The following is a 25,551-nucleotide window of genomic DNA, read 5'->3' as shown; positions in this document are numbered from 1 at the left end:
AGGCTGGGCATGGTGGCTCACACCTGTAATCCCAGCACTTGGGGAGGCCGAGGTGGGTGTATCACAATGAGGAGTTCAAGACCAGCCTGACCAACATGGTAAAACCTCGTCTCTACTCAAAATACAAAGCTTAGCCAGGTAAGGTGCTGGGTGCCTGTAATCCCAGCTACTCAGGAGGCTGAGGCAGGAGAATCGCTTGAACCCAGGAGGCAGAGGTTGCGGTGAGCCAAGAGTGCACCATTACACCCCAGCCTGGGCAACAGAGTGAGACTCCGTCTCAAAAAAAAAAAAAAAAAAAGATAGCCAATGAGGAAGCTACAAAGGAAACCAGAGAAACTAAATATAAGGTGTTAAAACGTACAACCCCAACAAAAACAAAGCCTAAACAAACTAGACAAGTGATCAGCAATAGTAAAAGGGTATTAAGTAAGTTATAAATTATGGAAAACAAGTATTGTCAATCACATATTCCAGCTAAAACCATAGTAAACAATGCTTATGAAAAACAAATATATAAAGAGCATACAGACCTATTCTCAAGCAAATGTTTCTAAGAATCCATTATAAGGTGAACATAAAATTAATGGAAAAACAATTCCATTAAGCTTACCCATGGCAAAGCCATCATCAGTAAAGGCAGCTCCAATTTTATTTTTTTTATTCAATTTTTCCTTGCAACTAATGGAATGCTCTACAAAGTTGAGGGTCTAAAAAGATGTAACAAGATGTCAGAGAAACAACTGTGCTAAGAAAACCTTCAGAATTCCTAAAACAGACATTTCAACCATTATAAATAGAATCTCTTCTAGGTATCTGTCCTTTTCATCTGAAACATTTGCTTCAGGTACTCTGTTGGTGAAGATACAACCTATATAAGTGTATCTTCATGACTCTCCTTTCCAAGTCCTTTAAATATGGGCACTCCCTCAATCACTACTTACCCCAAGAACAGTGCCTTGTATATCTCATTATAAAATATTATACACATTTTACAGAGGACACTGAGGCTCGGGAGATTTATTATCTCACCCAAAGTCATATAATAAGTGAACACTGGAGTTAGCAAAGTAGGCCCGCTTTACTTCAAAGCACAAGTACCCTTAAAAACACATGTAAGACAGTCCTTAACTTACACCTACCAATTCATTCTAAAATACTATTTCTTTACATGTTCTTAAGTGTGAAATCCTCAAAACAGTACTTCTCTTGAAAATTCAGCTGTTCCAAAATGCCTTATCTAATCATATCTTTTATTCAACAAAGATTTACTGAAGCTTACAATATACCAGGCATCATTAAGTACTTAGGATTAAACAAATGATTACTATCTAGAGTTCACAGTCTAGAGCAACACTGTTGGCAGGGATGGAAACGTGAATCTGTACCGTCCAGTACATACAGTAAGCCAGTAATCACATGCAGCCACTGAACACTTGAAATGAGGCTAGTGTGACTGACAAACTATATTTTTAATTTTTAAAAAAAGGATTTTTATTTTTGCTTGGCCTTATGGTGAATTTTTAATTTTATGAAATTTCAATTAATTTAAGTAACCATATGTGACTACACATGGATAACACAGCTCTAGAAAAGTAAATGCAGAAGTGTTTAAAAAATAATTATGATATACATGTGCTAAGTACTATAATAGCCTATACTGGAAACAAAACCAAGTTTCATTTTTTTGACTGTGAAACTTATTCAGCAATTAATCACCTATTTGTGAAATTTTTATCAGTCATTAATTAAATCTTTTTTAGAAATCTCATTTATGCCTGTCTTTTTTCTGGAACTACACTACAAACTCAAGCACAAGAAGAGTATTCTATACTTCTTTGTAGTGTTCTTAATCCACTTTGTTTCCAAATTCTGACAACTGCCTTGTAAAACTCCAGACTTTTGCCTAAGCTTACCAATGGGTTCAGTGCTATCTACAATGATTTGAGTATATTGCCCTTCAAATTAAAAAAATATGGTAAGAACTCACCCCAAGTAAACTATAATACCAAATAAGACACTCTCCCTCCAGTTTGACACTATCTTAAGATGAAAAGATGCTTATCAGATGAATATGAACATTTTTTTGCTATATCACAGGTAAAATACAATTATGATAGAAAATTTACAAAAAAATGTATAAAAGAAACAAAATTCATGGAAAAAAAAACTGCTTATGGGCTATTAGCTACTTTCAATAGATAATAATGATTTTAATATGTAAGAAGATGTGTTAACAACTCAGGCAGCAATATGAAAAGTCACCATTCCTGATCAAAATTAAATATAATAAAGAGCTTCATCTGCTGGGTGACATTTAGGTTTTAGAGCTATCTACTCATAATTTTTTTAAACCTTATAGAAACCTTTAGGCAAAAACAACTCTTACTACTAATATATACCTCTTAAACTCTTAACTACATTTTCCCCAATGGAACAACTATTTTTATAATGCAATTTTTGATAACTTGAACTATTTTTAGATACCAACTATAGAGTTAGAGCAAGAACACACTATATACTTTAGAAGCATTAAAAATTTAGTCTAGATGTATTTACTACTGAATAGAGAGAATTTATATTCAAACAATATGCTTTAAGAAATATGTTAGAAAAACCTATAACAGCTAAAGTTAGTCTACATTAAGCACTTATATATATTAATAATTCTGCCCAAATATTGCATGGCATATACTCATGTAGCTTAAAATACACTTGAATTTCTCTGGTAATTATTTTAAAAAGTAAGAATCTATCTTAGGCCACATGCGGTGGCTCACACCAGTAATCTCAGCACTTTGGGAGGCCGAGGCAAGAGGACTGCTTGAGCCCAGGAGTTCAAGACCAGCCTGGGCAACATAGTGAGACCCCGTATCTTAAAAAAGAAAAAAAATTACAAAAATTAGTTAGGCATGGTGGTGTACACCTGTAGTCCCAGCTACTAAGGAAGCTGAGACAGGACACTGGCTTGAGCCCAGGAGGTCAATCCTGAGTAAACCATGATCACACCAGTGCACTCCAGTCTGCTGACAGAGCAAGACCCCATCTCAGAAGGAAAAAAAAAAACTACTTTAATGATAAGTAAGTGTCCTTCAGCATAGCTAACAAGTAAAAATTCTATGTCACATTCACTGAGATCACATTTAGTTTTACATATAACCAGGAAATTAATAATTAATAGTGTAGTCTGTATGTATTTCATGTTATAAAGAAACCAGATCTATTCATTCATACTTTTTTAAAAATTCAGGTTCTGGAAATACTCACCAGAGGGGGAACAATTATATAGAAATTTCGAAGATGTATATTCTTTGGCCTTCGAAATTCTGGAGCAAAAACATCTACAAGCATTTTGAAATATTCTGTGCCTTCAGCAGAATTTCGTGTGTGATCACTGAGGACTGAATCCAAATGCCTAAAAAGCAAAAAATTTTTTGGTTCTTTTCTCAAAAGAAAAAATCCATCTCTCATTAGTTTAGATAAGAACATTAAAAAAGCAGGAAACACTATAAGACACTTTTAAGAAAATTTTCTTGGAGTTCAGAATAAACTCATTTTCTTATGGACAGAAAACTGACCAACATTAGTAAATTTAGTCCCAAAACCAGACATAGTTCTGTATTTCTTCTTCCCAGAATAAGGCCTGTAGAACTAACCTTCATTGTAAATAATCTCCTCTTCCCCTTAAATCTCTAACATTTCTCCTACATCCCCTTACCTGAACTTAAACCTGGCTCTCTTTTCAAGAAATTAATTTCCCTCTCAACCTTCAAAAACATCAGCTGCTTTTCTCCTGCATCCCTCATGTGCAGCTACCACCACTTTCAATATTATTCCTCTACCACTGGAAAGTAGAAATCTTCCTTTGTGACTCACATAAGCCAACTTATCTAACTACCCAAATACTCAACTACTTCTTCCTAACAGCAGACATCTGCTAACCTTTTAACTACTGTCCTACAATTATGCAGGATCCCTGCTCCAGTACTTCATTGTCTATGTAGATGATCTACTCATTACCGTGACCCTACAATTCCTTGACTTCACCCATCATGACCTTTCTTCCACTTAATGTCAATCAACCACTCCCTTGCACCAATCTGGATCTTGCAACTAGCTGTCAGCTTTACCCTAGAGATCTTCTAATAAAATATATCCAACTCTCTGATTTCCTCACACTGCTTCAAAATATTTTTTTAAATGCTCAACTGTTTTAGAGTGAATAGCATCATTTAACATAAGGTAAAGGTCTGATTCTTTCCTTTGAGATACACACCACGAACTATTTAAACTATTTCAGGCACATTACTTCAAATGGCTTATTAACGTGGTACATGCCTTATGTAATCTGGCAAAGAGCAAAGCTATCTAACAGACTATTCCAGAGCAAAGTTTCTGTGCTGAGGCTTTATTCTCATAGAAAGGCATGCATTTTCCAATATACTTTCATTTTTGTTTTATTTGTTAAAATTTCAAGCCTACCAAAGTTAAAATATAGTATAATGAGCACCTGTATACCCTTCAACTAGATTTACCACCTGTTAACACTTTGGCATAACTGTTTTCTCTATTTTTCTGAAACACTTGAAAGTTGTGGACCTTTTATCACTTAGCCCATTAATGCTTTAGCATGAATCTATTAAGAGCTAAAACATTTTTCTACAAAGCCACAAAAAACTGTTACATCCAAGAATAAAATACAGTATTAACTAATATACAATCCATGTTGAAATCTCCCCCATTATTCCCCAAATGTCCTTTACAGCTATTTCGTTCCTTATCTTCAACAGATTATCACCCATTACATGTGGTTATCAGGTCTTCTATTCTCCTAATAACAGTCTCCTTATTTTTTTGTCCAGGCCAAGTGTTTCATAAAATGTTCACACTCTATAAATTTCTCAGGTTACTTCCTCATAATAAATTCAGGATAAACATATCTGGCCAGAATACAAACTAGGTACTTGCCATTACATTGGCCAAGGTGGAATATATTTCCCCACTGTAAAGACAGTTTTCCCTTTTGTAAGTAATAAGCAATTTTATGGGATGAATTTCTGAATGAATCCTGTTCTCTACAAACTTTACACCTAATGTTTTAGAAACCATTGGGTATTCTTGCCTGATTTTAAGTATTATAGTGATGGTTACAATTTCCCCTCTAAATTTAACAAGTATTCTTTCATAAAGAAATGACTTTCACCGGGTGAGGTGGCTCACACCTGTAATCCCAGCACTTTGGGAGACCAAGGTGGGTGGATCACGAAGTTAGGAGTTCAAAACCAGTCTGGCCAAGATGGTGAAACCCCATCTCTACTAAAAATACAAAAAATTAGCTAGGCATGGTGGCATGCACCTGTAATCCCAGCTATTCGGGAGGCTGAGGCTGAGGCAGAGAACTGCTTAAACCCAGGGAAGCGAAGGTTGCAGTGAGCCAAGATCATGCCACTGCACTCCAGCCTGGGCGACAGAGCGAGACTCCATCTCAAAAAAACAAAAAAAGAAATGACTGTCATTCCTCATCATTATGATCTTATGATAATCCTTCTTAACATTATGACTCAATGATTCTTTTTTATTCAACAGATTTTTATCTATCATTATTCTTTTTGATCAAATTGTCTCCCCTTTGCCCAGGGGTGCCCCTTCATGACTGATTCAATAACCCGCTAGACATATGAATAAAACACAGTTTTCTAAATATATTCTTAACAATCCTGCATGCCTCTCAAGTTTTATGTTACAAAATCACTATGGACCCAAGTCTTGCACTGTCCAATAAGATAGGCATAGGCTATTTAAATTTAAATTAAGATAAAATTTAAACTTCAATTCCCCAGTCGCATCTGCCATATTTTAAGCGTTTACGAGCCATATAGGGTAGTAGCTACTGTACTGGACAGTGCTGCTATAGATCACATACAAGGAAGAACTAGCATTCTAGAACATTGTTGGTGAAGAGAAATATTTTAAAAAATAAAAAGAAAACAGGTGAAATGAATTTTATGATTGAGGTATTTGGCATTCCTCCTCTTATACTAAATCTTCAAGATTAGTTATGTACTTTATAATTGCGCATATCTCAATTTGGACCAGCCATGTTTTAGGTGCTCAAGAGCCATGTGTGGCTAGTGGCTAAAATACTGGACAGCATGTTCAAGAAACTGGAAAGATCTTAGAATACTGAAGTCTTAAAAATTATACTTCATGAACTGAGACCATATTTTTGTGTAATAAAAACAGGGGCATATAAGTGACATATTACCCTCTAGTCTTCTCTTCAGAATGTTTTATAAGCACACTATATCTCCAAATTTAGATTACCTTGCTGCTTTTAATGTTTCTTCTGCAAGACCTTCTTCTTTTACTAGTTCCTCAAAATTTACAATATCTTCAAGATCAGGAACGAATCTACATAAGAATTTGGGAAGGCATTTATTAGGTCAAGCAAAATATGTGCAATTGACACAGATAAGAAAGTGGTATTGTAGGACTCTAAACTTCCAACTATGTATTTGGAAACAACTGTGCATTTCGGTAATATTACATCACCACTTTAGTTCCAAACTGAATTTTAGATACGAATAATTATTTTAATCCTTAAAATCATGTAATCTTTACATGCATTCATAAACCATATTGATAAATTAACTATAACCTTAAGAGAAATATTTTCAGAAGTCTGCTGCAGTCTTAAAATTTGAGAAAAATCTAAAATTAATACTTTTCCCCTATATTTTATTGCAAAATATATCAAGAACAAAACACCTTATCTACAAAATCACTTGTAACATAGATTTAAAGGACATAGTTTTTAAAATGGCATAAACAAGGCAAAAATGATGTTTGCATCCATACCTAATGGCATTGCTGCTACAATGAAGACCACCAGATCTTATCATTCGTACATAGCCCATAGCATTACCTTAAAAACCACACAAAAAAATCAGATATTTATATAAATAACTAAACTCTAATAATCAGGAATATAGTTACATACAGTAGTAAATTACAAGGTTTCCACTCCTAAGTACCAAAATATTTTGCTGTATTTTACTTCAGTTCTTGTTCCATAAAAAGTAAAACTGTTACATATTTCTACACTTAAAATATAAACATACTTATATACATAGATATTAAATATTTAAAAATAAATGTTACTTTCATTTGATAAACTAAAATCATTAAATGCTGACTAAAATGGTCAAACTTAAAATTATAGTATCAATAATTTCCCCACTCTCACATTGACAGTCAATCTCAATCTCTCTCTCTCTCTGCGACACATACACACACAGCTGGAACTGATAGCAAGAAATCTTTATTTGATGCCTCCCAAATTTATAACTCTGGCCTAGACTCCTCCTCTGGTGAACTCTAGGTTTTTTATTCAATGCCTACACCTTTATAAATAAGAATTTTATATTTAATATGTCCAACTCAAATTCAGGATCTTTATCCCCAATTTTGCCTATCCGAGAAATAGGCAATTCTATCCGTTCAGTTGCTCAAGCCAAATGGCTTGAAGTCATCCCTGGCTCCTTCATCTCACATTTTATAATCCAATTACTGGGCAAATTATGTTGACTCTGCCTTGAAAATGTAGCCAGGATCCACCTACTTTTCATTCACCCCCTTCACAAATACCCTCCTATGCCAATCCACCACCATCTCTTGGCTGGAGCACTGCAATATGTAATGGCCTCCTCATTTCCCTACTTCCACTTTTAGCATCCTGCCATACTCCCCAGTGTGTATAGTATCTACAGAGCAGCCAGCAAATCTTTAAAAACTAGATTAAAGCGTATAATGCTTTTTCTTTTTTTCTTTGAAACAGAGTCTCACTCTGTCACCTAGGATGGAGAGCAGTGGCATGATCTCAGCTCACAGCAACCTCCACCTGGGAGGGTCCAAGTGATTCTCCTGCCTCAGCCTCCTGAGTAGCTGGGATCACCGGTGTCCACCACCATTAGTCAACCTGGCTAATTTTTGTATTTTTAGTAGAGACAGGGTTTCACCATGTTGGCCAGGCTGATCTCGAACTCTTAACCTCACGTGATCCACCCGCCTCAGCCTCCCAAAGTTCTGCGATTATAGGCGTGAGCCACCACACCTGGCCCCATATCATGCTTTTTCTGAAAACACTGTAATGGCTTTCCGCCTCAGAATAAAATCCAAATTCTTTACGTGGTCATTATACCCCTGCATGATCTTGCCCCTTGCTGCTCTTCAGATAGCATGCCCTGCCACTTACATCTTTGCTTACTCCATTCCAGCCCCTGATTATTTCTCAAAAATGTGAAGTGAGTCAGGGCTTTTGCACTTACTGTTGCCTCTGTCTGGTATACTCTTTCCCCAGATGCACATGGCTTACGCCTCAGCCTTATTTAGGTCCCTGATCAAATGTCACCTACTGCTTTCCCTGAATATCACTGACTAGCAGTGCTCAGCCCCCTTCCATCTCCTTACCCAGCACTTATCACTGACATACTATGTATCTTTCTGTCTGCACCTTCCACCACCTAGAGTGCAAAATCCATGAGGACAGCCTTTGTCTTCTTCACTGCTCCATCCCTAGAGCCAACATGTCCTGGCAAATAGTCGGAATTCAATTTATAATGGAACTCACAAATTTTAAAATGTTAAATTTTAACGTTAAAAATTTTTTAATGTGCATCTTTAAAAAAAATCAAATGTCTAGTTTCATTGTTTTCCTCCAAACCATCAAACCAAAGTCTGATGAAACAAAATAGGAGAGCCTCGAATAGACCAGAAATTAAGAGTAAAAAAAAAGCTCTGAAGCCAGGCCACCTGGGTTCAAATCTGGTTTTCCACATGTTAGCTAAGAGACCTACAAATTATGTTACCTCTCTGTATCTCAGTCTTTTCATCTGGTAAATTAAGCTCAGTAAGGACAGAGACTTTGTTTACTGTCATAAATATCACCAGCACCTAGAAACATTTGTTGTTAATACTTCATAAATGTGGTAAGCTTCACATGAGTTAAAACATATAAAGCACTAAGAACAGCCATGGCACGCAGTAAATGCTCAATAAATGTTAATTATTATTTCAGCAGGAAAGTTATTAGTCAAAAAGGCTTTCCATTTTGCTCCCAGTCCTTTACACCTTCTCTCAAAATATTTATCAGACTCAAAAGCACATGACAGTGGTTTATAAGCAGAGATAAGGAATTTATATTGGCCAGGTGTGGTGGCTCACACCTGTAATCCCAGCACTTTGGAAGGCCAAGGTGGGTGGATCATGAGGTCAGGAGATCAAGACCATCCTGGCCAAGACGGTGAAACGCCAACTCTACTAAAAATACAAAAAGTAGCTGGGCATGGTGGCACACGCCTGTAGTCTCAGCTACTCGGGAGGCTGACACAGGAGAATCACTTAAACCTGGGAGGCGGAGGTTGCAGTGAGCAGAGATCAAGCCACTGCACTCCAGCCAGCCTGAGTGACAGAACGAGACTCCGTCTCAAAAAAAAAAAGAATTCATATTTTCTAAGAAGAGAATAAAGAGTAAAATAATGGATTCAAGCGAAAAGGATAATATTCCCCAACTGTGGACTATAACCTGGTGGTAACCAAGGTGACATTAGATGGCACTTTAGTGATTATGTATTTAGGGAGAAAATGACTAGCACTCTAAGGCCCATGATTTAACAACTGTTATTTCTAAGGAAAAATTATACTTTCAAAAAATACAAAAACATGAAACAAGTAATAGTGCAGGCAGTATCCACAGGATGCAAAAATTCTGGGTATGTGAATAAATAAAACTTAAGCAACACTACTCTACAAGGACAGCTCTTAATCTGAGCTCCACAGACCCAAGCTTTAAGCATACAGACTGTAGCACATTATATACAAAATTGTGCAAGTATGTCATATAGGCATCAGTTCTAGGGGAATCATCCCAGAGTTTTCTTCAGATTCTCAAAAAAGGTTAAGAACTATTATTACTCCATAAGTTTGCCGCCTAATATTAAATGTCCTCTTGAGGAAACAGTATTTATTTGACAATACTTCATATTGAATGGTTTACAATAAAACATTTACAAAGGCAAAATTATCTAAGTTCTTGAACTAAAACATAATAGAAATATCTAATATGCAAATCAATTAACTGATAAAAGTTAACTAGCATTCAGTGACTTTACTCCAGAATGAAATGCTTATAACATATTTCCCACTGGTAAATTTAAAACTCCCTGAAAGTGAAGGGGTTGTTATTCCCAGCACCTAACAGAAAATGTGGCATAACAGACACTTAGTAAATGCTTGATAAATAAATCAACCTCAAGAGGCAAAATTTTCCCAAAATATAGTCAATAAGATTTTACTAACTGCTTGGTGCTAATATAAACTACCAAGAATATAAAACCCATTTGGACTTATAGCTAAATAACTCTGGTTTAAGTCTCAGAAACACGACTTATTTCTTTCTCTATGTTTCTCTTTTTTCATCTTTAAAACAATTACATGCCTACCTCACAGGGTTACTGTGAACATATAAAGATAAGGTATAAAGCTCAAATAAGTATAAAGTTTTATTAAGCTATTATTATTTTGAAATATAATTCTTGCTTTTAAATATAAAATACTAATATTAGAAGACAAGTTCTACTATATGCACAAGTAAAATGCTGTAACATAAAACTTAATAATTTTTCATGTAAATATTTTATACCTTCATAGTTAGACTGTAACTTGTGGGACTGTTTTAGAAGCCCAAAACAGTGCCTTGAACAGAGTAGGTATCCAGTAGGTACTTACCAGTTTACAATTATTAATATGACCTTTGAGATAAGTTAGTTATTAAATAACTTTTACTATAATTGAAGAGGTTTTATTTAAATGATTAGTCTACAGTCTATCAATTATTTCCACAACAACAGTCTAATCATACTTATAAATTTTGGGGTAAGAAAATTACCTGATTGGAGTAAAGTTAAGCTCAGGCACTCACATGAGCTGCTTATTAGTGTGAAATAATTAATATGCGAGATGGATTGTGGGGATCCGTACTTGATTTCCCAATACTTTTATCATAACTTACCAATTTGGCTGATGAGTTGCCTGAATTGATCAAGGTAACTCTGTCCCTCAGGTGTTATTCCAAGTTTTCTGATGCCTCGATTGAATTTTTCTGCTCTATCAAAAGGATACTAGACAGAAAATTTTAAGGCTACTTTTAGTAAAGATTTCCACCACACAAAATCTCTCCCAAATAAACCATACTGATATTACTCTCCTTTCTAATTTTGTATTTTATTGTGCTTAAAAATATCACTCAAGATTAAGTTTTAAAAATTCATAGGACAAAAACTACCAATGTTAAAGGTCAATATAATTTTTTTTACTTTTTGACATTAGCTAAAGGGACTAATAATCAATGCCACTAACCTAATTTCCCTACCACAATTATTCGCGTCCTAACACCCAACAACTGCAACACACAGAAAAAAGAAACCACTTCCTCCCAGAAACATTTGTTCACAAATGTGTGACCAAGTTTCTGTGGGCTGAATAGGTATTAGGGACTTAGAAACATAGTCCTTCCCAATGAACACACATCAGCTGGGTTAACATTTCTAGTAACCATCACCAATTAAAAAACTACTTTTTAGACTTGGTTAGTAGGAGATTTTAAAAGTTATTCATTTTGTAATAATAAAGCAATTCTTACTTAATAGTATGAATATTAAATACTAGGAATTTCTGCTCCAATAAAAATGAGTTAATACAATCATCTAAGAAACGTAATCTGTAATTTTATTAGATTATTCTATGAGAAAGTAGTATTTTGCTACTCTGACATTGAAGAGAACTACCAATCATTATACAAGAGAGCTGGAACTAGGTGAATCTTAAGAAAAGTAATAAAAATAGTTCCATATATGGCAAATCAAATATAGGACCCATTTAAGCCTGTTGTTTTTCTATCCAACATGGCTATATGCTCCTGCTGCCACTTAAAGACAATTCAACAGACTCTTCATTTCACTATGGGAAAATTAGCCTAGAAGGTGAAAGGACAACAGCATTTTTTTTTTGAGACATAGAGTCTTGCTCTGTCGCCAAGGCTGGAGTGCACTGGCAAGATCTCGGCTCACTGCAACCTCCACCTCCTAGGTTCAAGTGCTTCTTGTGCCTCAGTAATATAGTTTGACTTTGTCCCCATCCAAATTTCAATTGAATTGTAGTTCCCCATGTGTCCTGAGATGGACCAGGTGGAGATAACTGAACCATGGGGATAGTTTTTCCTATCCTGTTCTAGTGATAGTTCTCACAAGATCTGATGGTTTTATAAGGGGCTTCCCCCTTCGCTGGGCACTCATTCTCTTCCATGTCACCCTGTGAAGATGTACCTTCTTCCATGATTGTAGTTTCTTGAGGCCTCCCCAGCCATGCAGAACTGAGTCAATTAAACCTCTTTCTGTTATAAATTACCCAGTCTCAGGTATTTCTTTATAGCAGCATGAGAATGGACTATACACTCAGACTCCTGAGCAGCTAGGACTACGGCATAGGCCACCATGCCTGGCTAATCTTGGTATTTTTAGTAGAGATGAGGTTTTGCCATGTTGCCCAGGCTGCTCTCAAACTCCCTGCCTCAAGTGATCCACCCACCTAAAGCCTCCCAAAGTGCTGGAATTACAGGAATGAGCCACTGTGCCCAGCCAACAACATTCATATAAATTATCAGTGGGAATATCAATTGTGAAGTATTTCTGGACTGCTAGGCAATATGTACCAGAATTTTAAATGTTCATATTCTTTGTCCTAGAAATTTCTCTTTAAGGAAGTTTTCGGAAACTTGATATTTACAGAGGTGGACGTGTAAAGATGTTACTTAGCACTGCTTCTAAGAGGGAAAATTAGAAAAGCCTAAATATTGGTCAACAGAAAAGCGTCAAATAAGGTTATGTAAGTTATGATATACATAGATGTATCCTATCAACTCTTAGAATGAAGCAGATCTATATGTACTGACATGCGATGAGCACAGTGCAAAATGCTATGTATATTACTTCATTTTTACTGTCAATATATGTGTAAAAATATATATGTTTATACACAAAAATATCTGAAAGCCATCGCACTACATTGTTAGCAACTGCCTCCAGAAAATGGAATTGAAAGAAAAATAAAGGTGGATATTCAATTTATTCACTCTGTATTATTTAAATGTTTAAAAATCATCTGGCTACATTGATCATTTAACTTTTTTCTTACCTTAAGATAATGCAGAGTAAGAAATTATAGGGAAAATAAAACTAAAACCCCACGAGATCTAAATAATGCATTTTAGCATAAATATTTGCCATATACTCAATAGCTGATACAAATACCTTAAAAAGAATAGGTAGCCTACCTTATGATCATTTTGGTCCTTAATTTCCCTGAAAAATCGAATATCTTTAATCAATCTGGATTTGATGTGTTCATCATACATAAATTGGCTAAATATATAGAACTTCTTTTTCAAAAACTGGTAGGTGAAATTAACCTATAAAATTAAAATTCAAAAAGTTAAAAAAATATATAAATATTCAATTCATATCAGTTTTACCGTATAATAATTACCTATAAAGTATTAATTATAAGGTCTATTTCATATTGGACCTGAAAATATCTAAAGTTTTTTATTGCTCAAATTCATAAAACTTTCAGCTCCTCTGACATATTTTTACTAAAAAAGAAAAAAAAGAGGAAAAAGTGGAAAACATTCTCATGATAGGACTAAGAGCCATAGTGAGAATCACAAAACCAGACTGAAGACCTTCGTTTTTAAGCCATGATTCGTAAGTTTCTCTGTTTCTCCATCAATAAGATTACTTATGGCTCATCTCCAGGTCTAGAGTGAGAGTAAACATGGTGCTCTCTGAGCTTTCCTGAAGATACCACACATTCGATTATCTATCCATAAATATTTCTGATCACCTCTTACACGCAAGGCAATGTGCCTTCTCCTATGCTAGACATGGTCCTTGTCTTCACGAAGTTAATATTCCAGAACAGGTGACAAACATTTTAAACAAGTATTATTAAATAAATTATTAAACCTCTACTGCAATAATTTCTAAAAATGTTAAGTATGTGTGTGCTTTAAGAATAAATAACAAAAGGCCCTGACCTAGACTCAGAAAATCGTAAGAAAGTGGGGTATGAGCTGAGCTTAAAGTCAAAATAGCACAATAAAATTAATTCTAATCTACAGATGAAAATAGCATAAGATTAATTCCAACCTACAGATGAAAATCCTAAATTCATTTCCATCCCCACCCACTCTCAAGTATTACTAATGATTCTGACAAATTTGTACCCTTTTTACTCAGTATTCATTTACCCAATTATGGAAATGTATGATTTTCGAGAACTTACCTTGTACCTTAAACACTATACTACTCTCCCTGTTTTTACCTTTGCTTTTTTTTTTTTTTTTAATCTCCTTGGCAGTCTTTTTTTTAAATACTTTCCACTTTTAATAGTGGGTAACTATTCTGTCATCCTCTGATTTCTATGATCATTTCAACAACAGACATCCGTAATCTACATTCATTGGTATAATTAACTGACGAACGTCTATATGCCTCTGATTACTGTGAAAGCAGGAAATATGTTTTTTTCACACTAGTGCCTAGCACAGTGCCTGACACCTAAAATACATTTATATCTGTTACATGAACATTTGATAGATGACAGAAGTCAAGGAAGATCTTACTCTCAAAAGTTTAGAGTTTTATTTATCCTCAAAAGGTGCAAACATTATCATTACATGGATAACTCCTTATTTTCAATTTAAAATTGTATGTTTCATTTCTATATTGATAACCACTATAATGGAGCTCCAATCATATCATTGGCTCAAAATCTTCAATGCTTTCCCACTGTATACTAAAATGATCCCAAGTTAACTTTCCATTTTCTCCCAGTTCCCTACTCCAAACGTGTTTAATAATACTGTACTACTTAAGCATTCAGTCTTCTCCCCTAAAGGAGAAATTAATTGTGCACTGAAAACTACGTAAATTCAAAGACTTCTCTTTTTCTACAGAGGGAAAAACAGCATCCGAGTTCAAATGACTCCTTCAAGTGAATGTCCATTTCTAAGAAGATTCAACGTATTTTTAGTAAGTTGCTATTTATATGGATATCAAATAACTAGTAACCCCTGCGCCAAAAAGGACATAAATAACATTAAATAAATTACTATCAATTATTCACTTTCAAAAGTAAATATTCAGAAATCACAGAATCAACAGATAAACACATATTTATGTGTGCACACACATAATGTGCTGATGTCCTCAAATATCTAATGCTATTTATAATGATGGCTCTGAGATGGTAAGCTATCCTAAAGTGTCTTTTGTATCACAGCTCCCATCACATTCAACGCAATTTTAGCACCAGATATTTTAATTATTGCCAACCAGAAAAAAAATGGAAATTCATGTAAAATATAAACTAGTAGTGTACATTTACCAGAATATTCTCTGTGAAAACCATCTTCCAAACTATTAAACAGGGGTCTATTACCCACCCAACCCCCAAAGAAAAGTTCTTACGGTTGTATTCATAATTCCTGTGCCATGTGTTCGAATTGAATTAGCAATATGCCGAATATTAATAGTATTCAAATGCTTGTTATTGCTTGTTCGTTCAATAAAAATCTGCAATGAAACAAATTTATGCTTATAACAACACAACATATAGCAAACACTGGTCAAACAGTTATCCAAAGATAATTTTAGAATCTATTTCATTAAAGAGAATTTAATTGAAAATGCATTCAGGAAGACAGTAGAGGCGAGTACTGTATCCTTAATCAGAAAATCTGAAATCCAAATCCTTAATCCAAAACTCTGAAATCCAAAATGATCCAGTGAGCATTTTCTCTGAGTGTCATGTTGGTCGTCGGAAAGTTATGATTCTGCAGCATTTCAGATTTTGAATTTTCAGATTAGGAATGCTGAACTGGTAAGTATTATACAAATGTTCCAAAATCCAAAAAAATATGAAGTCCAAAACACGTCTTGTCCCAAACATTTCAAATAAAGGATACTCAAACTGTACAATCAAAGCAAAGAAATAAATAAGGCCCCTAAAACAATTATTTTTTGTTTCCTTTAATTTTCACCCATGAGAATTAATTCCTTGCCCCTCAGCCTTCCCACTGTGTATCCACCCACATTAAAAAAAATTTCTAAACCCTACTCACCTGATTGTTGAGATTATAGAGGTATCGGGACACAAATATATGAATGTTTCTCATAATTTCTAAAACATCAAGTCCCTACAATATAATCCACAGAAAAGTTTTATTATAATTCATTAAAATAATCAGTTAAACTTGTATCTGCATAGTGACTTACTGATTATATTGTTTCCTAATATTTTTAAGTTATTTTGAAGAAATATATAAAAGGTATTACCAAAGGTTAAAAGACAATCAAGACTATCTCCTTAGGGAAACCTGTTTGCTTATTACTTTATCTTTCGCATAGACAGAAACAGTTAAGTTTAAATATTCAAAGACCCATGACCCATAGTCATCTCCCACGAGCCTTGAGAATATTTGTCTCTTCAACAATCTTCTCTACATTTTCTTTCCACAAAGTAAACTAATGGCCAGATTTTAAAAGGTAGTCAGGATATGTTGTGACATTTATAAAATACATACTATTTTTCAGATAGTTTGCAAGGCTCCTTATATGTAATTCTAAAATATGAGGTATCATTCTTCTAAATTTCACAACAAAAATGAAGCTTAGAAAATTCTCTGAGGCAAAATAGCTATGAAGCAGCAGGACCTTGGGATTTTAGAAAGTCTAATTCCAAATTGTTATGCTTCTTTTGATCACACCACACCACTTTTAAAGTACAAATTATCTATTAATCCTTCATTCTTCAGATATTACTCTGAACACTCAATAGTACCATATAAATGGTTCCATAGCCTTTTCTAATTAGGGCTCAAAGTAGCATCACAATACCTTTTTAAGTTTTTATTATAACTTTTATCATATTCTAATCTAAAAATTAGTTTACACATTTTTTTCCTCCCACTAAACTGTACATGAGCTGGGACTGTTTCTATTTATCTTTGTATTCCTAAACATAGTTCAGTGAATGAATGAAAGAATATACGAACTAATGCTAGAAATAATCCCTACATGCTGCAAGATAAAGGGAAAACTAGAATCCTCAAATTTTAGAACTGAATAAATGTTTTTTGGTAAATATTATCTGGATCACCTTAGAACTCCATGCAAATTATCTGATAACATAAATTATTACATTCATGAGATACTGTCATACTGTACATTAATTGAATTAACAAAGCTAATTGTTTTCCTATACTCCTCATTTTAAGAACAAATACATTTGTAAATTTAAATTTAACCATTTTTCCTAAGATATTAAATTTTATATACTATAACCAGGATTAGAATTCTTAACTGTGACTTTAATTGAACGTGTTAAAATTCTACAGAAGTCACCTCACTATCCTAGTGTGTTCTGAAAAGCTGTATATATATATCTCATTTGCTCAACAGAAGGCTGAATGTAAGCAGGATGCCAGTGGTAAATTCTTTCACAAAGCAATTTAGCAGCATCTAATTTTTTACTGTTGTCAAGTATAAGATTTTATATGGCAAATAATTTCTTTTTTTTTTGAGACGGAGTTTCACTCTTGTTACCCAGGCTGGAGTGCAATGGCGCGATCTCGGCTCACCACAACCTCCGCCTCCTGGGTTCAGGCAATTCTCCTGCCTCAACCTCCTGAGTAGCTGGGATTATAGGCACGCGCCACCATGCCCAGCTAATGTTTTGTATTTTTAGTAGAGACAGGGTTTCACCATGTTGACCAGGGTGGTCTCGATCTCTTGACCTCGTGATCCACCCGCCTCGGCCTCCCAAAGTGCTGGGATTACAGGCTTGAGCCACCATGCTCGGCAATAATTTCTTAAGAAATAAACACATACTAAGTGAAGCAGAAAAAAAAAAAAAAGACTTCCTTAAAAAATACTATTATGGTCGAGAGTTAGAGTATGCTTAAAAAAAAAAAAAAAAATTTATACTAAAACCTGTTCCAAAGTCTGACTGGGAAGATGTGCCTCTGTCATAACCAGTCCATAACGCTGAGTAGCTAAGTTTCTCATCTCACTATAAGTGGCCCAGTCATGAAGGGCTACTGTTGTTAAATTGTAGAAAGTCTTGTCTAGGTAGTGAGTTACATAAGCTACCAAAAAAAAAAACAAAATCTCAATTTATGAAACAGTAGAAAAGGAAGAGAAATGAAACTAAAAAGGAAAAAACAACTTGTCCTTGAACATCAGATTTGTACATCTAAAATAAGATATTAAGAGATACAAATGAGAAAAGAAACAAAAAGTAATTAAAGAATAACAATACTACAATATAAAATTTAAATATACTGTCAAAGTTTTGTTTATTTAATAGTACGGCAAAAAAAAGAAAAAAATAGAGAATATGACTCTAAGAAGGAAAACAAAAGACTCACCCCGAATGTTAATGAAACGATTGAAAAACCGAATTGGATTCAGAGAGAAAAAAAGAGCCAGGTCTTTCATGCCAACTTTGAAAGGGTTGCGGTCATCCAGCTTTAAATGAGTATGCACAGAAAGTCGCAGATCCTTCTCTATTTCTTTGCATAATTTATCCAGCAAATGCTATTCACAAAAGATTTGATACCTTAATTTTTCAAAATGATACAGCAATTGTATTGTTACCCTACATGTCTATGCTCCATTTTAAACCAATAGGTTTTTTGGTTAGAAGCAGTTACCTAAATTCTGTCTTTATTTTCATTAATGCCTTAAGCTTAATACTCTTGTAAAGAAAATCTAAAACTAATGATTGATGGCACCATTATAAAAAACATGAATATGCAACTTAAAGCATGAAATTTATGGAAACCAGCAACAAAAGAGGAAAGGTCATGAGGACAAGCAAGACAGGAAAGAAAAAAAAAACGCTTCCCTGTAATAAAAATTTAAAAAATTACAAAATTCACTGTGCTAAAAGTAATAAAATTAATCATCTTTTCTGGTCTACCAAGGAGTTCTAAATGATTAGCCAGGCATGTATTTTATTTTCTAAATAAGAATATTTAATATAAGAAATTATAAAAAGTTTTTCACAATTTCATCAAACCCAAGTAGGATTATATTGTAAAATTTCCTCATTTTTAATTCCTCCCTCCTAATAAAAATATTGCTAAATGGAAATTTAATGTTAAACTTATCAGTGTTTATAATACATAATTCCTTAAAAAAAAGGAGGAGCATGCATATTGGGCTCAAATTACTTTCATTACACACTAAGTCTTTTGAATAGACAATTTCCTTCTCTTAGGAGCTCTTTAAATAAAATTCAGTAAAATATTAATAGTTAAGTTGCTTTAACTGGACCATCAGCAGGACTCAACATTCAAACCTATTTCACATTTGCATTCTTCTAATAAACAACTTTAAATTAAAGTATCTATTTACAAGAGTAAATCTAAAATTTCCTAATTCCTAGTCTGATTTCTAAATTAGGAATTACAGACCAATTAGCATAACAGTGATACTATAACTAAAAATAGTTCCTTGTTCTACCCAGCAGTATATAAATAATTTTAACTCACTGATAGTCTGCTTCAATCAAACATTTTTTTCAAACCACTATATTCCAAACATGTTTTAAGCTTTTCAATCTCAAATATGATGTTACCTCATTTAAAATTTCCATAATTTCCTTGTCATAGCAATCCAGAAGTATCTCATAGGACGCTAAATGCCTTGCATGCATCATAGCAGGTACACAGTCGCGCAAAGCACTGAACATGTACTAAGAAGAAAATTAAAATGTACATGAATTTAGAAAAACCAAGTCTCTAATCTAAACAATATTACAGAAGTTAATTATCTTGAAAGGCAAAACCTCAATCTGAAGGAAAAGTGATTTTCCACAACTGTCTTAACTAAGAAAAAGAACCTAAAGCATGTAATTTAACTAAATATACCGAAAAACCACAATCACTAATCCTTTCCCATCTAGTGCATTCAAATATACTTATTTCCAAAAAGAAAGAAAAATTCAAATATTTTTTTCTTATTATTATTTGCTGATGAGTAAATGTCAGACTACTAAGACAAACTAAAATTAAGTGAAATGAGAATGATTAAGAACATGAAGAAATTAAATATATTAATGTTAACTTCATTTACAATAACATAAAATTTAACTACAGGCTATAAACACTGAATATGCAGTTTACAAAAGTCAATTTTAAAATAGTTTATTAAATTAAATAATCTATTTTAAACTAAAATGGTTTATAAAGTGACTTTTAAAATGATGGGGTTATTCTTTATACTATTCTTTACTTACATGTAATCTGGCTGCATCAACAGCATTTTCATATACATCATCTAAATAAATTGGGAAGACAGCTCGATGCCAGTATAAAAAACAACAGTCACATTGTGTTTGGACTCTACAATGTAAAATAGTAATCAATCACATCAAAACTGAAGAATCTCAAAACAATATGAAAGGAGTGACATCTACTACAAGATAAGAGTTCCATCTTACACATTTTGCATTCCCTACATCACTTAACACAACATAATATAGAAAATTCACAAAAGAAATGCTATCGAAATGAAACAAAGGTAACAAACACTCCAATACCTCACATTGTCAGAATTCTGCACATATGCTTTAGTTGTAAACCATACTTGAAAAATGATATGCATAATATTCCAATAGAAGAGTTTAAAATAAACTTATTTATTTACCATTTTTGGTTTTGGTAAATAAAAATAAATTCATTTTCAATATTATTTGCTGTGACTAGACTTAAATACTTGGATCACATGCTCCATTTTCCCTGACCCTAAAGTGGAAAGCAAAAGCTTTAAAAAAAAAAAAAAAACTGTGACCAAACAAACAAAAAAAACAATCCCCACACTTAACATGTCTATAATCTTTGCCAAGTGACTATTTCACACCTTAGAGAGCAAGAGAATGATCATTAAATATCTTATAATGAAGAAGGTTCAATATTTCTTCCAAGAGCGGAAAATTAAATTCCACTAACAAGAAAAATGTCAGCTTTTCAAAAACAACAAAAAATAAGTTATAAATATGAATACTAAATGGAAATTGTGCTGTAACCTTAATTCGGCTGGAAATAAAAATTCAAAAGACCTGTTTCCCTTCAAGAAACTTACTGCTTACTCAACAAAAGGAAAACAAGAAAACCAGACATAGCTATAAAAATAAGCCTTCCAAAAACTAATTCAACAACGTAATTCAAATTCATGTCTGAAAATAAAATTACACAACACTACATATCATGGATCTCTAAGTCTCATACAAATAGATGAACTGTGTTATAAAGCAGCAATTTAAGTCCACTAAAGATACCCAACATAATAATCACAATATGCATCAGAGTCTGCCAGATGCTCTGAGGTTGCACTGCTTTTTCTCATGTGAGGTTTTCTAGGGGCTACATGCTTCCTGTGGAAGCAAAGCTAAATAAATATGATCCCTAGTCACAGTCTCATTTCGGTCATGCTAAAGAAGTTACAGAAAGGAACTAATGCTCTATCTGGATTTTATTTCTTCTCTTGCTATGCTAAAAAGAAAATCAATGTTTCTATTAACCCTGTCTTTAGAGTACTACAGCATATCCCAGTCCTACTTACCGTTCTCTAAGTTCACTGATAAGATCCAGTTTTTTCATGACTACTTGAAGTGGAAAGAGTTCTTCATCTTTGAATGTTTTCTATCAGGGATGGGGAACAAAAGAGAAGTTGCAGTCAAAGGTTTCTAGGGTCAATAACAAGGGAATTGTGAAATCTCAGATCTCATTTCTGTTCCATAATAGCAATACCCTTACCATCTGTGTGCCAACACTTAGTGCCAAAGAAACAATAAGTCGCCGTTGCTTTGTGCTTGGTCCATTTAGAGTGTTTTCAGCCAAAACCAGGGCAGAGAGCACATCAAGACGCTGTTCACTGTATTTTTTGTCAGAAATCACTCTTTTCTTAAAAATAAAGCAGGAAAACTATTTGTTTTGTTTCTGAGGCAGTAACAAAAGACTCAGAAGAAAAACTTATCTTTTCCATGATTCAATTTAAGAGAGCATATACAAATACTTTCCACGTTGACCTTCTAATAATATTTTATACTTTACTTATATAATATGATCCCTTAGTGCTGTCAGAAGCAGCAAATATATTAGGCATACTTTAATATTTCCATATTAATTTAATACGAAATCATTTTTTTAAATGATGCATCAATTTCAAAAGTGCAAACAATGTCTTTTTTTAAGAAGTGTATTAATGTATTACATGCTGCAATTTCACAGAAAAGATAATGCCAATAACTCGAAGTAAAAACTGTAAAATACTATGGAGATAAATAACCAAGCATATTATGTTTGAAGGAAGGGAGTAAACAGGTTAAACCAGAAAACATATAAAACTACAGAAGAGCAAACAAAAAAGATAACATAATTATACTAAATACATAATAATTTGCATACCTTGGCCACAGAAATAGAATTAAGAGCCTGATGCTGAAGGTGCTGTGTTATATGTGAAACTGAATCAGCCACAACCATGCTTCTCCTGTAGAACATATGCTCTATTGCCTAAAAAGAATCAGAAATAATTTTGTAACAATCAAAGCTTTTAGGCAAAGTTATAGAAGACCTTTATGACCTTAGGCTAGGGAAGGGATATGTAAATGAAATACAAAAAAACCTTACAGGCTGGGCACGGTGGCTCACACCTATAATCCCAGCACTTTGGAGTTCAAGACCAGCCTGGCCAACACAGTGAAACCCCGTCTCTCCTAAAAAATAAAAAAATTAGCAGGGCATGGTGGCATGTACCTGTTGTCCCAGCTACTTGGGAGGCTGAGGCAGGAGAATCACTTGAACCTGGGAGGCAGAGATTGTGGTGAGCCAAGATGGCGCCACTGTACTCCAGCCTGGGCAACACAGCGAGACTCCATCTCAAAAAACAAAAAATCTTACAAAGTAAATATAGGGCTGATAAATTTAACTATACTAAAATTAAGAACTTCTGTTCACCAAAAGTCACTATAAAGAAAATAAAAACGCAAGCCAATGTATCACAAAATATCTACCAGGTACAAGTAAATAGTGTTCAGGATATAAAAAGACCAAAATGAATGAAAGATTTTGTTTTTTAAAGGCACACAATCCAATTTAAAAAAATGAAAAGACATAAACAGATTTTTCACAAAAGAAAAAACACAGTTAATAAATAATTGAAAGGATATTTACCATCACTAACAATCAGGGGTTAAATATTTAAAATCATAATCAAAACCAATTATACTCACAAATTTACCAAAAAAAAAAAAAAAAATGAAGTTCAGTAATACTAATGTTGGCCAATTGGAAATACAATTTTATTTCTAATGTGATTTTCGAATGCATTATGGGAGGCATATACATATATATATGTATATATATTCTGTATCTAGAGAGACAATGTGACATCATCTTGAAAAGCTGCACATATGCGTAAGATACAATCCAGTAAACAACTTTTAGGTATATAATTTCTTAGAAAAACTCTTGCACAAGTACACCAAGAAACACATATAAGAATGGCAGCATTGTTATCCACAGGAAAGCTATACAACAATGAAAATGGATGCGCTACTCATCCTAACATGGATACGCTCAAACACAAAATGCTGAGTAAAAAACACAACACTGAATAAAAAAGCCAATCAAAAAATACATAAAATGCTACTCCACTAATATAAACTTCAAAAACATATATAACAATTAATGTTTTATAGATTCATCTGAATTTGGTAAGCTAAAAAGAAAAACAAGGAAATAATAAATGTTAAATTCAGGACAGTAGTTTCCTCTGAGGTGGACGGGTTGAGATGCAATTAGGAAGAGACACACAGAGTGCTCTGAAAATACTGGTAACATTCTATTTCCTAAGGGGGACAGTGGGTGTTTAGGTGTTTATTATTATTTTTAAAACTATGCTTATGTATTACATATATATTCTAACACACGCACATATACTCTATATTTATATTTCATAAAAATCTATCATAATAATATATCTATTAATAAATAATATAAAGAAAAATATCCTTATGTTAACTAACTTCATATGCATGTAAACACTATAATGGATAATGTTAGACGAGTTTTTTTTTGTTGTTTTTTGTTTTTGAGACGGAGTTTTGCTCTTGTTGCCCAGGCTGGCATGCAATGGCGCAATCTCAGCTCACTGCAACTTACGCCTACTGGGTTCAAGCGATTCTCCTGCCTCAGCCTCCTGAGTCGCTGGGATTACAGTCATGTGCCACCATGCCGGCTAATTTTGTATTTTTAGTAGAGATGGGGTTTCACCATGTTTGTCAGGCTAGTCTCAAACTCCTGACCTCAGATGATCCATGCACCTCAGCCTCACATAGTGCCGGGATTACAGGTGTGAGCCACCATACCTGGCGACAAGTATTTTTTTTTTTTTTAACTCATGCAACATTTTTAAAACTTCCATGAATAAAACTTTGCTAATAATATTAAAGCTAACTTTTCCAATTTCTTTCTTTTCTCATTACATTAACTTTTTTTTTGTTTTTTTAACTAAGTCTGAACTGGACAGATTAGCTTTATTTAATAAAGTTTCAACATAATAACCACTCTTAAGTAGTTACTCAGAAATTTCTTTAAATGGGTAGTTCCTTTATTCAGCTGAGAGATAAGTACTTTCTTATAATTTTTTGTTCTCATATAATCATGTAGTCAAATCTTACAAGATTCTCCAAATTTAAGCCTGGGTCATTTCTCAGTTATGATGGCAAAGCAGAATAATCTAAAACCTACCTTGAGAAGTTCAACGAGTCTGCACAATGCCTTAACTGAGGTTTTGGTCATTGGCTTTTGCATGGACATGTAGAGATTCATCGTGGTTTTAATAATGGTACTAATACTATACGCATATAAGAAGCCCTGTAAAGAAAAACATCGATTACAATCACAAGGAAAAATTTCTTCAAGATTTCATTATCTATGTAACAGATGTTATTCCTCAACTTACCAATAACTAATGTTTCTAAAGTTCATTTTAAAGCCAACTCTTAAGATTTGGAAACACTTTTCCTCACAGAGACAGTATTATACACGGTGGTTAAGTTTCAAAGCAGCCCTTAACCGTTTATTTATTCCGTACTGTCAAAATAATACCAGAAGTTTAGTACTGTCAAAATAATAGTGTATACTCAAAGTTTAAGAATCTTTCCCTTAAAAAAGGTTTGAGTGAAACAATTTGGAGGTTAGAAGGATATCTATTCATCCTTATCTTACCTGCCAAGGAAGAGAATAAAGACTCCTATCTGTTGCCACTTACGGCAAGAGCTGAGGACTCTAAGGAGTTACAAATTGAAAAATAAGGAGAAAGAGACCTGCTCTGTAGTCAATACAGATATGCACAGAAATTTCTGAGT

The 25,551-nt window shown here is 33.8% G+C and overlaps 1 protein-coding gene across 5 annotated transcripts in view; it reads right to left on the bottom strand.

Moving 5' to 3' along the window:
* Window positions 1-25,551, bottom strand: part of WASHC4 (WASH complex subunit 4) — a 61,603-nt gene that overhangs the window by 5,615 nt on the left and 30,437 nt on the right. For all 5 annotated transcript variants that reach the window (XM_032299995.1, XM_032300011.1, XM_032299999.1 and 2 more), the window contains 16 exons: window positions 24,932-25,057; window positions 22,586-22,693; window positions 21,935-22,081; window positions 21,741-21,820; window positions 20,416-20,521; window positions 19,756-19,872; window positions 18,542-18,710; window positions 18,105-18,259; window positions 16,235-16,309; window positions 15,582-15,686; window positions 13,385-13,519; window positions 11,066-11,174; window positions 6,856-6,922; window positions 6,322-6,408; window positions 3,265-3,412; window positions 611-707 (listed from right to left, as the gene is read on the bottom strand). In XM_032299995.1, coding sequence (XP_032155886.1) covers window positions 611-707; window positions 3,265-3,412; window positions 6,322-6,408; window positions 6,856-6,922; window positions 11,066-11,174; window positions 13,385-13,519; window positions 15,582-15,686; window positions 16,235-16,309; window positions 18,105-18,259; window positions 18,542-18,710; window positions 19,756-19,872; window positions 20,416-20,521; window positions 21,741-21,820; window positions 21,935-22,081; window positions 22,586-22,693; window positions 24,932-25,057 — 1,831 coding nt within the window. The remainder of the gene's footprint in view (window positions 1-610; window positions 708-3,264; window positions 3,413-6,321; window positions 6,409-6,855; window positions 6,923-11,065; window positions 11,175-13,384; window positions 13,520-15,581; window positions 15,687-16,234; window positions 16,310-18,104; window positions 18,260-18,541; window positions 18,711-19,755; window positions 19,873-20,415; window positions 20,522-21,740; window positions 21,821-21,934; window positions 22,082-22,585; window positions 22,694-24,931; window positions 25,058-25,551) is intronic.

This window comes from Sapajus apella, unplaced genomic scaffold (genome assembly GCF_009761245.1).
Source record: "Sapajus apella isolate SASKATOON/1434 unplaced genomic scaffold, GSC_monkey_1.0 scaffold2, whole genome shotgun sequence".
Taxonomy (NCBI): Eukaryota; Metazoa; Chordata; class Mammalia; order Primates; family Cebidae; genus Sapajus; species Sapajus apella.
Note: the sequence above shows the minus strand (reverse complement) of the source record. Positions and strands in the feature narration are given on the sequence as shown.